The sequence below is a fragment of the Athene cunicularia genome, assembly GCF_003259725.1.
Source record: "Athene cunicularia isolate RWA chromosome 8 unlocalized genomic scaffold, athCun1 chr8_part1, whole genome shotgun sequence".
Lineage (NCBI taxonomy): Eukaryota > Metazoa > Chordata > Aves > Strigiformes > Strigidae > Athene > Athene cunicularia.
Window position 1 is genome coordinate 35,041,749 of NW_020799109.1, and position 14,060 is coordinate 35,055,808.

Sequence of the window (14,060 nt, forward strand, 5' to 3'; positions counted from 1 at the left end):
GCAAAGACAGCCTCTCACCTGTCTCCTGTTCAGCTAATGCCAATCTTCCATTACTATGCATCTCACAATACTAACCTCCTATCCATCCTAAACCACTGAATATTACCACTCCAGGAGTCTGCATGTCATGTTAAGCACCTTGAAAAGGGCATGCCTTAGAAAAGTCTCAGGTGTAGCAATAAAGCATCACTACAGTTGTCACTTCAGCTCAGCATGAACATTTAGATCCACATCCTAAGAATAAAATATTTTGTGGCTTTGACTCTTCCACAGTTTCTGTTAAAATCTTGAGTCGCTATCTCCTCTTTACCTACACCTCCTGTGTTCAACACACACAAAAGTGTATCAAGGTTAGTACTTTTGTGTAAGAAAAAAGAATCCCACAGCATTTATTTTTAATAACTGTTCAGCTACAAAATTTTATTGGTATCCTTCTATGTTCCCTCTAGAGGATGTAATGCACAAAAGCATTGCCACGGAACATATAAAATTACAAATGAAATTTATTGTAAAAAGTAGAATGTCTTCTAGACTGGTGTCAGTATTTATTTCATTCATAAACCAAAACTGCAGGTATAATATATTCATTGTCAGCAAGTTCATGTGTGTAAATTGCCATCCAACAGTATTGACTGATATAAGACAGATATTGAAAAGACAATTTAAATTTACTCTTCCAAACATAAACTGTTCCACAAAAGCACTGTAAAAACTCCTTCAAGGTTTTGCATTGTGCTTCACATTTATGGTTAACTACATAATTTGGTTGTGTCATAATCCACTGTGTTTGGCAATTTGGCATTAAAGGCCTGCAAAGCTGATTGAATCCTCACCACTTCACTGGTAGACAGTTTGAGTCTATGACGGAGCAAGCAAGAGAAGAGGTCTAGACGACGTTGACCAGGTGGAGAGAGTTTATTTACACGATCCCGTATCTCTAACAACTGCAAAAGTGCTGAGTCCTGTGATCCCTGAGTATAGGGGTAGTCCAGCTGTAAAATCAAATCTCGAATTGCTTCTGGGTCAAAGTGCATGCTGTATCCAAACACTTGGATGTTATTGATTTTCATGTAGCCCAGATTTCTCGAGGGATCAATAAATTCCAGGGGTTCATAGTAGATGCTCTCATTGCCATTTGGACCGTTAGACTTTATTCGGCTCCTCAAATAGATGTGTACAGTTTCAAAAAATGTCTTCCACTTGTTGCCCAGAGTCAGTGTCCAGTTATAACACTGAAGGGGTAAGTCTAGTTTAGTCCGCTCCCAGTCTGGGAAATTATTTTCATTCACAGGCATAAACCAGCTCTCAGAGTGGCTGCCCCCAAAAGGGTTGATGTAAACAGCAAGAACAGGCTCTAAGGTGCTGTTTTTAGTTAGGCAAATTTGAAGGGAGAGGCCCAGTATCATGTGGACAAGGCTAGACTTGTACTTGTTACTCTTAAGAGTAAGGAGCATCCGCTTGCGCCAAGAAGGATCAAACCAACTGTTGAGGCGCATGTCATTGCTGATGAAAATGGCATGGACCTCAATTCTTCGGTCTGTCTTCTGCAATAAATACTTCATTTCCAGGTCCTGAAGGTCAGTCTCGAAGCCAATATAGTGCTCTGTCGATTCTGCCACTTCAGGCTTGCAAAGTCCTTGGCTTAGCATGTAGCCAGCGTTGCAGCTCCCACAGCGGGTGCGATTGTCAGGAGCACAGCTCAAGCATGCAGAGCCATCTCCAACCGTGCAGGGAAGGAACCCATGGCAGGCAACCTGGTCATTAGGGCAGGTGCATGTGTGAGTCTCTTCAGAAAAGCTTCCCAGGAGGCCATTTTCATTGCAGTAGAGAAAGGACTGGATACGGTTGAGCCAATAGTTGGAAGATCTGCAATGTTAAAATAACTGATTTTAACACAAAGATATACCTGCACACAGTAAATACAACCTTGTTATTTTTTATTGGAAAAAGAAAAATAAAACTGTTTTTAGTAGCAGATTAAGATTTTAAAACTAAAGTCAGATGATAGCATCTGCGATCAGATAAATACATGTATAAATTGCCTTTTAACAGTGAAAAATCACAAAAGTTTCCTTGTAAACTCACAGGCACAACAGGGACATTTGGTTCATGTATTTGCTCTCTCTGTACGTCTGTTAAGGAAGTCTGACAAAGAGCCATTTTTCTGTAATTATCTTCAGATTAACATCTAGAGATACTATGCAGAAGCTTGTTACTGGCTGGAGCTGTTCTGATTTATAGATAGTGAGCCAAAATGCTGTCCTGGAATAGCAAATAGGACCCTGCACCCCACTAAAATTGATACAGTCTTAATTCGTCAGCTGCATTCCAGCACAATAATATCCCTACAGGAAGACATGCATGAGCGTGCTGTGTTTACTTTTCATCTTGGAGATGAAATTAAAAGATCACTTTAATGTTGTCATCTCATTTTGGTTTGACTAGAAACAGCAGTTAATATGCTACATCACACTGGGAAAACAGATCATGAAACCTACGGTTTAGGCGGCTGAGGCACAGTCAGTAAAAGAAGGACAACGTGAACAGAGTTACATGGAGATAGTCAATAGACTGTATTTTCAGTTCTTATTAATCCTAGAAATGCACAGTTTAAAGAAATTGTTTTGGCTGCTTCAGTCAGATCTATTGTTGCCACATGAATGACAATGGTTGTATGGTTCCTTATCTTTTCATTGTTTTGATTCAAAGGGAAAATGCAAAAGCCTCATTTACTGCTGACTTACTTTTTAAGTCACACCTGAATATGTCTCTATCAATGAATAGTTCAGAATTTTTTGTTTGTTTCTTTGTTTGCTTTTCTGACTATAAAACAAATGCTAAAACTAACAATCTGTGGCATCCTAAAGTCTGTTTCTTTAGAAACATAAAAATAAAGATCAGTATAATTATATCATATAATAAAATTAGTTTGGGGGGGGGGTGTTTAATTTTTTTTTCTCCATTATATTTTTTTGGTTGGGGGTTGTTTTGTTTATTTGTTTGTCCTGGTTCAGCTAGGATAGGGTTAGGTTTCCCCAGCAGAGAGAGAGGGGGAAGGGATCTCCAGCCGGGTTATTCATACCATGCTGGCGTCAGGTCCAGGGGCAGAGACTTTTTACCTTGCTCTTTGGCGGGCACCTTTTTCCATGACCAGCTAGTGGTATTTCTCTGTATATCGTTTGTCTTGTTCATTGTTACTGCTGTTTATTGTTATCATTGCTACTGTTGTTGTTCAGATTGTTCTCTCACTTAACACCATTCTTCTTTGTGCTTATTTGAAAGTCAGCACTAAGAAAAAATTTTGGCCAGTTCATTCTTTCACTTCCTGATTAAAAATCATAATGTCCATTATACAAGCAAGGTCAATGTTACAATATAAAAAGTTACTTCAAAACTGAGTAGAACATTAAAGCTACTGCTCTCCCAGGCGGAATGGGAAGTTCCTGTGTACTTTGTCTGAGTTGTTTTGACAGTAATCTGTACCTACTGAGTTTGCCCTCACAGGAACTGCAGTTCAGGTGTCTTATGACCCTGTTTCCCATTATAGGATGAACTTGCAGCCAGGCTAGGTCTTACACTGTCTGTCTTACTGCTATTAGCCCTATGATGCATCACAGCAATCAAAACAGAGAGGATCCTTGTCCAAAAGATTGAAACTAACCTTTCAGAGGTCTCTCATTACAGTGTTTTCCTAACTATGGCTCTCTGTGCTTTCTTAAGAACAGACACTGAGTTCCAAAAGCTGCTGGATGTAAGATATAAAGGTCTGTTTTTTTCTACTTTCCTTTATATATTTGTTTTATGCCATTTGCTTCACAATATCCTTCATAAAGTTGAGACCTTATTTTGATTTTTTTTACCTTGGACTGGTAACAGAATAAGCCATTTGCTTTTTAATCTCCAAGTTCTCTTCTTGTACTGTTATTACCAGTTTGTTCCACATGACTACTGTATCAAGGTTAAGCACATTCAACAGCTGATATTTATCAGGCTTGTAAATGTGAATTTTAGCATCCTCTTCCACCTCTGTTGTGATCAGTAGTCCATGCGTCTCTAAAGTTTTGTTATATATTAGGAGTAAATTTCCAAAATATCTTATTTTGTGTAGACCAACTCTGCGTTTACAGCTGTGGTATTGAATTCATCTCAGTAGAGGACAAACAAGAAGACACTGCAAAGTTTTCCCATGTATCATTCCCATCTTTCCCATGGAAAGAGACTAAATCTGAGAAACTGAAGAGACTAAATCTGCTTGGCTCACTCACACAAAACAACTGTGCTACGTAGTTTGTAGCACCTAAGGATATGTTTGCATGATATATCCTAGTCAGAAGAGGGCTAATGGTACCTGAGCTCCAAAGCCAGAGCCACATGATTACATTAGTTTTTCAGCAGAAACTAGTAGCCTGGATTTAGCATTGTCCTAGTATGGACAAGAAATTTCTGTATGGCTTGGAGATTCATAATTTATCCTGGCTTGGAGCTCAGGCACAGATAGCTTTGAACTACACACACACACCCCTGTTAAGAATTTTTGGAGCCTTATTTTAGATACTGATAGATTTTAATTAGTGAATATTGCTCTAGTGAGGTGTATTAGGTGTCACTGGAAAGATATTGACAGCGAGGGGCAGGCACAGGAATGCCCTCTGTGAGAAGAGGCCAGGGCTGCCCCATACCTGACACAGCTAGTTCCAGACTGTTTCAATTGGTTCCAGTCAGCTGTTCTTTTCTTGACTCACAGCTTTTTTTATCATATTTCCTCCTCCCCTCTTACTGAAGAGGATGAGTGAGAGAGAGGCTGGGTGGGTGGGCATCTGGCAGCCAGACTAGGTTAACCCACCTCATAAGATAAAGGAGATCTAGTGTGCAGCTTTAATTTGACCCCTGCTATGTTTCATCAACCCTTTCTTCTTCTTAGATCTAGTGGATAGGATTATATATTTTAAAAATATGTATTGCTACTTATTTTCCTGCTTATTATTTGACATTGAAATAAGTTAAAGAATGTTTTGCAGATTAGGTTTTTTATATAGAAGAGGTTTTGGGAAAAGAAGAGGATTACTTCTCCTGTGGATACACGTGAGCATGGTTAGATGGGACATGTATCTGAAGTGCAGGGTGCACCAGGCAAAGAACAAAGAAGACTGTGGTGTTACTGCAGATTGATGAAGAGAAGAGGCCTAGGAAAGCAAGGAAGCAATTCTCTTGGTTCATGGAGATGACTGAAGGAGGGAGACCCGGTGAGAAAGATGGCACTGTTGAAAGAGGAAAATTTTCTACTGTTGGAATAAGCTTACTTAAACCAGCAAAATTAATATAGTGGCAAGGGTTGATCTGGTTTGGGTTAATCACTTCTCCAGCCACACAGTCTTTAAAACATTTTTTTTCCTTGTTAATGATCTAATCCACTGTTTCCATTATTATGAGAAGCAAAATCTTTAATGTCACTTTTTGTTATTTTTATTTTCAATGTGCCTACATTCCTTCTTTTCTTGTTAAGGGATAGAAGAAGCAGTCTAAAAGTCTGCCTGAAATGACAAAAGGTGCACAATTAAGTAAGATTCCTTTCTAAAACTTAACTATCTTTTCATAACTCAGTGTTTAGCTCACTAAAATAACTATATCTTTGATGATTAGCAGTTGCAAGGAGACCAAGGAGAGAAGGAGATTTCCTCCTTATTAAAAAAAAAAAGTTCAAAATAATAACCTTCTAATATTTCTTATCTTATTTTGATTTTTTATCTAGTTTTAATCAGAGAGATTTCAAGAAGTTCTACTTATTCTTGCTTGTCTTTGATGAGTTTATGATCATAAATTCATTTTTAAAAAATAAAATCAGCTTCCTTACTTGACTTTTTAAAAGTTGTCATTAAAGAATACTGTTACTCTGTAAATTTATGGATTTCACTCAAGTAAATTAAGTAAATTAAGTGAAAGTACATAAAATGTCAGCAATACCTACTTTATTTAAGCCACTCATCCTTAATTAGATAAATTCACACATTCTGAAAGCTTTATTTTTCTCCTAGAAATAAAAGCCTATTTAAAATTCTGGACCCATCAGTCAAGGGGAAAGGCTTGGTTAGAAACAGATGCCTCCTACAGGTCAACACCTGGCTGAACAGCTGGTGTGGTCAGATAGGTAGTAAACCCAGCCACTGGATCCTCTTTGAGGATGGATGGCAGCTTGAGAAAGATGGGATTTAGAAGAAAATAGTTGGTGACATCTTAGGCAATTAACTTGCTGACCCTGCGAGAAGGACTTCAAGCAATGTTAGCTTGGGGCTGGGGTCAAAATGTGGGCTAGGGAAAAAAGCATCTAGGGAAAAACACTCCCACTAGAAAGTGGTACAACTAGGGACACACCTCAAGTGCTGGGACACAGATGTAAACAGTGGGGGAAACAGACAGAAGACATGGACACATTTGGAATGCTATGACTTCATTGAGATCATAGAGTTGTGGTGGGATTAGTCTGGGGTGCTTATGATGGATGAATAGACTCTTTAGTGAGAACAGGTGGACAGGGGGGATAGCTGCACTCCACACAAAGGAGTACCTTGCTATTGAATGAGCAATGAACTGGTCAGGACCTTAAGTGCTGGGATCAGATGATCATTCTGTGGTCAAAATCTGCTACACATCAGATCAAGAAAAGGAAGTGGATAAAGCCTTCCTTAACCAACTAGAAGAAGCAACCACGGGTCCTGAACTTCATGAGGACTTCAACCATTCCAGCAGTGATGTTAATGGTGGGGTAACATGACAGGACACGAACAATCCAGGAGAGTAATGAAATGCATTGAGAGTATTTTTTTAATGCAGTTGTTGAAGGAGCTGAACAGGGGAGATGTTCTGCTGGAGCTGCTACTCATAAATAGGGAAGAACTCATTGATGATGTGAAAGCTGAGCAGGGCGGAAAGCTGCACTAGCTGTACGATGGTCAAATCAAAAATCCTGAAGGAAGTGAGGGAAGCAAATAACAGAATAGTTATCCTGGTCTCCAGGAGAGCAGCCTTTTTCTGGGTATTAGTTCAGGAAATAAATAGGTTGGGTACTAGTTGAGGCTGCCTTAAAAGGTAAAACAGCCCAGGTGATGTGGTTGATCTTCAAGAATGATGTCCTTATAGCACAGTAGTCTATTTGGATGTGCAGGACGTTGAGCAAACACAGCAGGAAGCTGACTTGGATGCACAGGGAACTTCTGTCTAATCTCAAATATGAAGAAGTCTACCTAAGTTGAAAGTTGGGATAGGCTGCTTGGGAAGACCACAGAAACATGACCTAGACATACAATGATTAAATGACATGCAATTTCAAAACACAGCCTCTTTTGAAATGAGTGAGCAATGAGTGATAACAAGAGGACTTCTACATGTACTTTTTCAGCAAGAACCAGATTGAGGAAAATAGAGGCCAGTTGCTGAAAGGAAAAGGAGATCTGGCAGCAGAAATGATGAATGTAAAAATTCCTGGGTAAAAAATTGGCTGGATGGCTGGGCCCAAAGAATTGTGTGATGAATGGAGCGGTCAGTCACAAGTGGTGTTCCCCAGCCAATTGTATAAGATTCAACAAGGCTCAGTACTAGGTCTTGCACTTGGGGCACAACAACCCTATGCAACCCTACAAGCTTGGGGAAGAGTGTGGCTGGGAAGCTGCCTGGTGGAAAAGCACTTGGGGGTGCTGGTCGACAGCCGGCTGAATATGAGCCAGTGGTGTGCCAAGGAGGCCAAGAGCATCCTGGCTTGTGTCAGGAATAGTTTGTCCATCAGGATTAGAGAAAGGATCGTCCCCCTGTACTCAGCACCTTGAATACTGTGTTCAGCTTTGGGCCCCTCACTACAAGAAAGACATTAAGGTTCTGCAATGTGTCCAATGAAGAGCAATGAAGGTGGTGAGGGGTCTAGAGCACAACTCCTATGAGGAGCAGCTGAGGGAATTGGGGTTGTCTGACTTGGAGAAAAGGAGGCTGAGGGGAGACCTTATTGATCTCTACAACTGCCTAAAAGGAGGTGTTGGTCTCGTCTCCCAATTTAGAAGTGTTAGGGTGAGAGGAAACAGCCTCAGGTTGTGCCAGGAGAGGTTTAGATTAGATATAAGGAAAAATTTATTCACAAAAAGGGTTGTCAAGCATTGGAACAGGCTGCCCAGGGAAGTCTTGAGTCACCATCCCTGGAGGTATTTAAAAGACCTGTAGATGTGTAACTTAGGGACATGGATTAGTGTTGGACTTGGCAATGTTAGGTTTATGGTCGGACTCAATTAGAGAAAAAACTTAAGTGATTTTGTGATTTTGTGATTAATTACCTTTTTCTACAATAATAAGTCTAATTACTCTTTCATTTTCTAAGTTATTTATCTGAACTAGTCCTTGGTTGTCTAAGTACTCTATGGAAATTTGCATATGCTGCTCCTAATTCCATTCTTTCATTATTCACTATATTCATATGGTGGACATATTAAAAATCCACTCCTTAGTCTGATGCCAGAAAGAAAAATGTTTATTAACTCTGTCATAGGACTTCAATGTGTTTTCCTAGTATTTCTTTTTTTTTGTTTGTTTGTTTTTTTTAAGTTAGGTTGATAAGTGAGGTCTACAGAAGTCGCTGAGAAAAACTCCTGTTTACTTTGACAGGGACAGAATCTGAATATCTGACTTTAAGCTCCTCAAGTTCATTAAAATTAATAAGAGGCTTTGCTGAAAATTTAGTATACTTTTATTCTTCTTTTCAGATGTAATAAATTCTAGGTACATCATTCCCTACCACATTGTTCTGTGCACATTCCCAGTGTTCTTTTATCTTTAATCAGTTTTATTTAATCATTTATATTCTCATTGTATTAATGGGGCACTATTGACAAAGGCTGCTTATCTTGAGCAATTGTTTCTTGTTTATAAAATTTAATAAATAAAGACAATTAGCTTCTGAGGGAGGGTTGAAAGAGCTCTCCAAATATTCTTTTAATGACACAGCAAACATTATTATTTGATTTGGAAAATTGTATTTACTGGTCTGATGTGTTAGTTTTCCAAACATTGAGATATAGTACTTCTGAATTCCAAACCTAGTGAAACCAGCAAGAATCTCCCCAGTTACACAGTTACTTCAATGAGGTTTAAAGCAAAATGGGATGCCTGAATTATTTGTGCCTTCACAAACATGAAATGATGTGATAAGCTATAATCAAAAGCTATATTTGATGAAACACTTGAAATCACAACTTTAGAAATTATTTCATTACAAAAAAAGAAAAATTGCAAAATATTTTAAATGTACTTTAGAATCAAGAAATGGAAAGCATTTCATAAAGAGGTGATGCAGTGCAACTTCATGTAGAATTATTTAATCTACCAAAACACTAAGATTTATATTTCTCATTAAGACAATTCTCATCAGAAACTTGGCTGATGTTAACTGATACATTAATTTCCACAGGATTATACTATTTTTTATCATGCTTGTGTAAATGTGAGTTTATGGCAGGCTTTCTCTACCCTGTTGGTATTCTAGCTGAAAGCATGGTAGCCAACTGATTAGCACATCCTATGCAACAGAAGGTTCACCTATGAAAGAGTCTCATCATCCAGCAAAACTAGCCTTCTTGTAGTATGCAAGAAAGAAGATAAGAAGGTGGAACTGGAGCTGTTCTTAAATCACAATTAGTTAACAATCTGTTTCCCAGTAGATTTTAATAATTGAGAAAATTTATGGAATATTGTCACATACAACTAAGTATATTTATACTGATGTATATAATCACACAAATTAAGTAGGGGTGAAGGGACATATTCATCCACACAAGAGAAGTGGTTCATGTGAGTAGAAATTCTTTGCAGTCAAAGGTGAGATTGAAACTTCAGAATACTGAACAGCCAGTTTGGAGGTCTTAATTAAACAGTAGGAGTATGGGCTTTGTGTGGGTTATCTGGCTCAGTGTTCTACTCTGCATAAATCAGAGCAGAGGCTTAATAGTCTATTTCTTATAAAGAGTACAGATCTTCAAATAACAAGACAATCAATAATTTATGTTTTCATAGAAAGCCCATTCTGGACCTAGCACTTCTTTTGTAGCTTTGTGCTGCTTTTGAAAGATTGATTTCAATGACTCAATATTAATAAAAAAAATGAAGTTTTAAAAAAAATCTAAAGAATTTCCAGGGAGCTGTAATTCATTATATAATTTGATAAGAAGTATACTATAAGGATTATACTACACTCATCAAGTATTTTATTTGAACATGCAAGTTTAACCCAAAACGTGCTTACTCTTGTTCAATACACTGTAACGTTAAATGTAAGAACAAAGCAGTATGGTCACCCTATATAATATTTGTAGCAAGTATTTAATCATGGTATGACACTTTTACCTCCTCCTCTGCCTCACTAAGTGCTTAACATCTGTTGTGCATCAGATGGCTCAGTAGCAGATGATGAGTACTCAGTGAGGCAGATGCTAAGTAAAAAAATGAAGACAATTTAACAAGAGTATAGGCAGTAAAATACCCATTACCTATTATTCCCTCCTTTGGAGGCTGAGTCCAGTATAAATCTATAAGACAGCAACATCAACACCAAATACACTCACAGGCATCTCTAAATTGTCCTACTCTTGATCTTGGGGGATCACCTATTGGGAAGGACAAATAAGACTCCAAGTACTTTGTTTCTGTGCTGTGATTCATAATGAGAACATTAATTTCTACTATATTTGATAATGGTCTCTATGGAAATGCATTTTTCTTCCGGAAATCAAGGTAAAAGTACTGACTGTACAGTCACCAGAAGGCCAGTGAGTGATTAGAAGTGAATGGTTTTAGTTTATTCAGCCTAACAAAATTAAAGCAATACTATAACCATTGCTCAAATAAACACACCTGAAATGATCTTACTGTGGTTTATGTTACAGGTATGTCAGTGAGAGTCTCAATGACAGCTGTAAATCTGACTCAGAAAGATGACAAACAGGAGCAGTAAAGCTGTTCTAATATTTTAAAATTTCACAGCTGGCTCCACCATAGCCAGATACTTTAAAGCTGATCTAAATGTCTAAGCTAGCTATATGGATGACAGTGAAAACCAGGTGAGCATCCTATAAAGTAGAGAAGGACTATAATAATTTTCTAAATGTACATAAGGGAAAGAAAACCCTCTACCTAGAGGGATGCTTTTGCTAAAAATCCCCTGTTATCACACACAGAAAGGATATTAATTAACAATGAAATATTTATGGAAAAGTTGTTTCCGTATATTAAAATTGCTTCCAGCACAGAAGGGGATGGGTGACTAAAGACGTCTAGCTCAGTGTGAGATGCCTCTATGGTGCTATAGTACATGGAAATGACTGGATGAACCAGGAGGTTGACTCTGGGATTATGTTGCTGGGATTAATAAAAATCTAAACTGAATCTATGTTGATTTATGGAGGTAAAATATCTTGTCCTGCCCTGTTAGTCATATTTAAGGTGAATCTCTGCAGATTCTCCAGCCCTGGTGCCACCATTCTGAAGCTGTTCCCCCCCCCCCCTTCTTAAGGCTTATACTCTATATTTTAAAACCAATAATTAATGTCACTTTTACAGTCCAGACAGTGTTTGTATTATCAGAAGTAGAGGAATTAAACCCTTATGTTAAATGATATAAACCTGTCACACCTCATAGAACAGAACTGACATGAGTTACATGACAGAGGGTTGGAACTAAACGATCTTTAAGATCCTTTCCAACCCAAACCTTTCTATGATTCTGTACATGATATTCCTCACTAAAAAATATTTTTAAATGAAAATACTAATTATGGAGAATTGTGCAAGGTTTAATCCTTGCCGGGATGAGAGAGCATGTGGCCGTTGCCCCTCCCCCACCCGCACCAGTCGGGCTGGAAGTTAAACACAGACCCCGGCTAAAATAACAAGAAATTTAATACAACAGAGTGATAGAACAATCTGAATAGCAACAGTATCAATGGTAACAACAATAAACAGCAATAACAGTGAACAAGACAAAAGATATACAGAGAAATACCGCTAAATGATCAAGGAGCAAACCCACCACGTGTATGGCAAAAACCAACACCAGAAGCGACAGTAAAAAGGCTCCGCCCCTGGACCTGACGTCAGCATGGTATGAATAACCCGGCTGGAGATCCCTCCCCTCTCTCTCTCTCTGCTGGGGAAAACTGAACCAGGACAAAAATATTTCTAGTTAGCCTGTTATGAATTTATTTACAAAGATTTGTAGCTTTAGCCATATCAGTGTTTCACCCTTTTAATTCTCACAGCAAAGTTTTTCTAGTATGAAACATTTCCACCACACACACAATGTTTTTTTTTTAATAGGAAAACTATTTTAAGGTAACATACCCACAAATTTTTGACACATCTATAATCATAATGGCCATTGTGCTATATTGAAATAGGAATCAAACCTCTTTTTAGTACCAGCTGTTTATTTAAAGAGGTTCAAATCAGACACAAGCTTTATGAGTTTTTACTAAATATTGATCCATAGTGCAGCAGAGACCAAGGAAATGCCAGTCAAATTAATGGTGTCAAAAGAAGAATAAAACAAAACAGAAGTATTAAGAAAAATAAGAGTTTTCATGTACAGGAAGAAGAAAGATCACACACACACACACACACAAAACCACAAAAAAAAAAAACCACCACCAAAACCAACCAACCAACCAACCAAAAAAAAAAAACCAAAAAAAACCCAACACAAAAAACAAAACAACCCAAAAAACAAACGGACCAACCAACCAAAAAAAACACAAATTCCAAGCAAGTCCAACAAAAAAAGTCCAACATAACAGAACCAGCCAAAAAACCTCAAACCAATCAACCCATGTGTACTTCTTGAAGCCACTCATCTGTTATGTATCTATGTATGCATTTGCTTGTGTTAGATGAGTGCAACATTCATCTTGGGCCACAGATTATCTATTAACTCTGGAAATTTAGGTGCAATTTTCTCAGATGTATATTAAAGTATAATTACAAAAAAAAAAAAAAAGTTATAAAAAGCTTATCTAGATGTTTCAATGACAGTCAGATTATATATGCCCCTTTAAGGCATTAAAAATAACAGCCAAGATTCCTGTAGCACAATCATCTTTTTTTCTGTGTGAAGGAAAATCAAGAAAGCATCATAAAATTGGACAAACTGAAAGTAAACATACACGCCCTCTACTTTTACAGAGATAAGTAAAATAAGGGCATGATAATGCCACATACATAACTGTACAGAATCACAGAATCATAGAATGGCTTAAATTGGAAGGGATCTTTAAAGATCATCCGGTCCAACTGTCTGCCATGGACCCCTTCTACTAGATCAGGTTGCTTGAAACTCCATTTAACCTGGCCTTGAACACTTCTGATGATGGGTCATCTACAACTTCATTGGGTGACCTGTCCCAGTGCCTGACCAGCCTCATCCTAAAAAAATTCTTCCTTATGTCCTGTGTAACCCCTTTCAGTTTAAAACCACTGTCCTGTGTTCTGTCACTACAGGCATTGGTAAAAGTTCTCTCTCCATTTTTCTTATAAGCTTCCTTTATATATTGAATGGTCATAATAAGGTCTCCCCAGAATCTTCTCATCTCCAGTCTGAACAACCCCAGCTCTCTTTCTCCATAGGAGAGCAGTTCCATCACCCCGACTGTCTTCATGGACTCCTCTGAACCCACTCGAGCAGGTCCATATCCTTGTTATGTTGAGACCCCAGTGCCAGACACAGCACTGCAGGTGGGGTCTCACCAGAGCAGAGCAGAGTGGGAGAATTCTCTCCCTCAACATGCTGGCCATGCTTCTCTTGATGCAGCTGAGGTTACAGTTGGCTTTCTTGGCTACACATTGCTGGCTCATGCCCAATTTTCCACCCACCAGTACCCTCACACCCATCACCACAGGGCTGCTCTCAATCCCTTCACCCCAAAGCCTGTGCTGATATTAGGGATTGCCCTGATTATCTCCCTGCACTATTGCTAGCCTTGCCCTCCCAGATGGATTTATTAGCTTTGAAAGACGTTCACATTAATATAGCTTGAGCAATG

General features: G+C 38.4%; 1 protein-coding gene across 2 annotated transcripts in view; it reads right to left on the bottom strand.

The window, feature by feature from the left end:
- Positions 1 to 399: 399 nt before the first annotated feature.
- The window catches only part of BRINP3 (BMP/retinoic acid inducible neural specific 3), a 243,663-nt gene continuing 230,002 nt past the window's right edge, over positions 400 to 14,060 (bottom strand). For both annotated transcript variants that reach the window (XM_026854113.1, XM_026854115.1), the window contains exon 8: positions 400 to 1,866. In XM_026854113.1, coding sequence (XP_026709914.1) covers positions 750 to 1,866 — 1,117 coding nt within the window. In that variant the 3' untranslated portion in view covers positions 400 to 749. The remainder of the gene's footprint in view (positions 1,867 to 14,060) is intronic.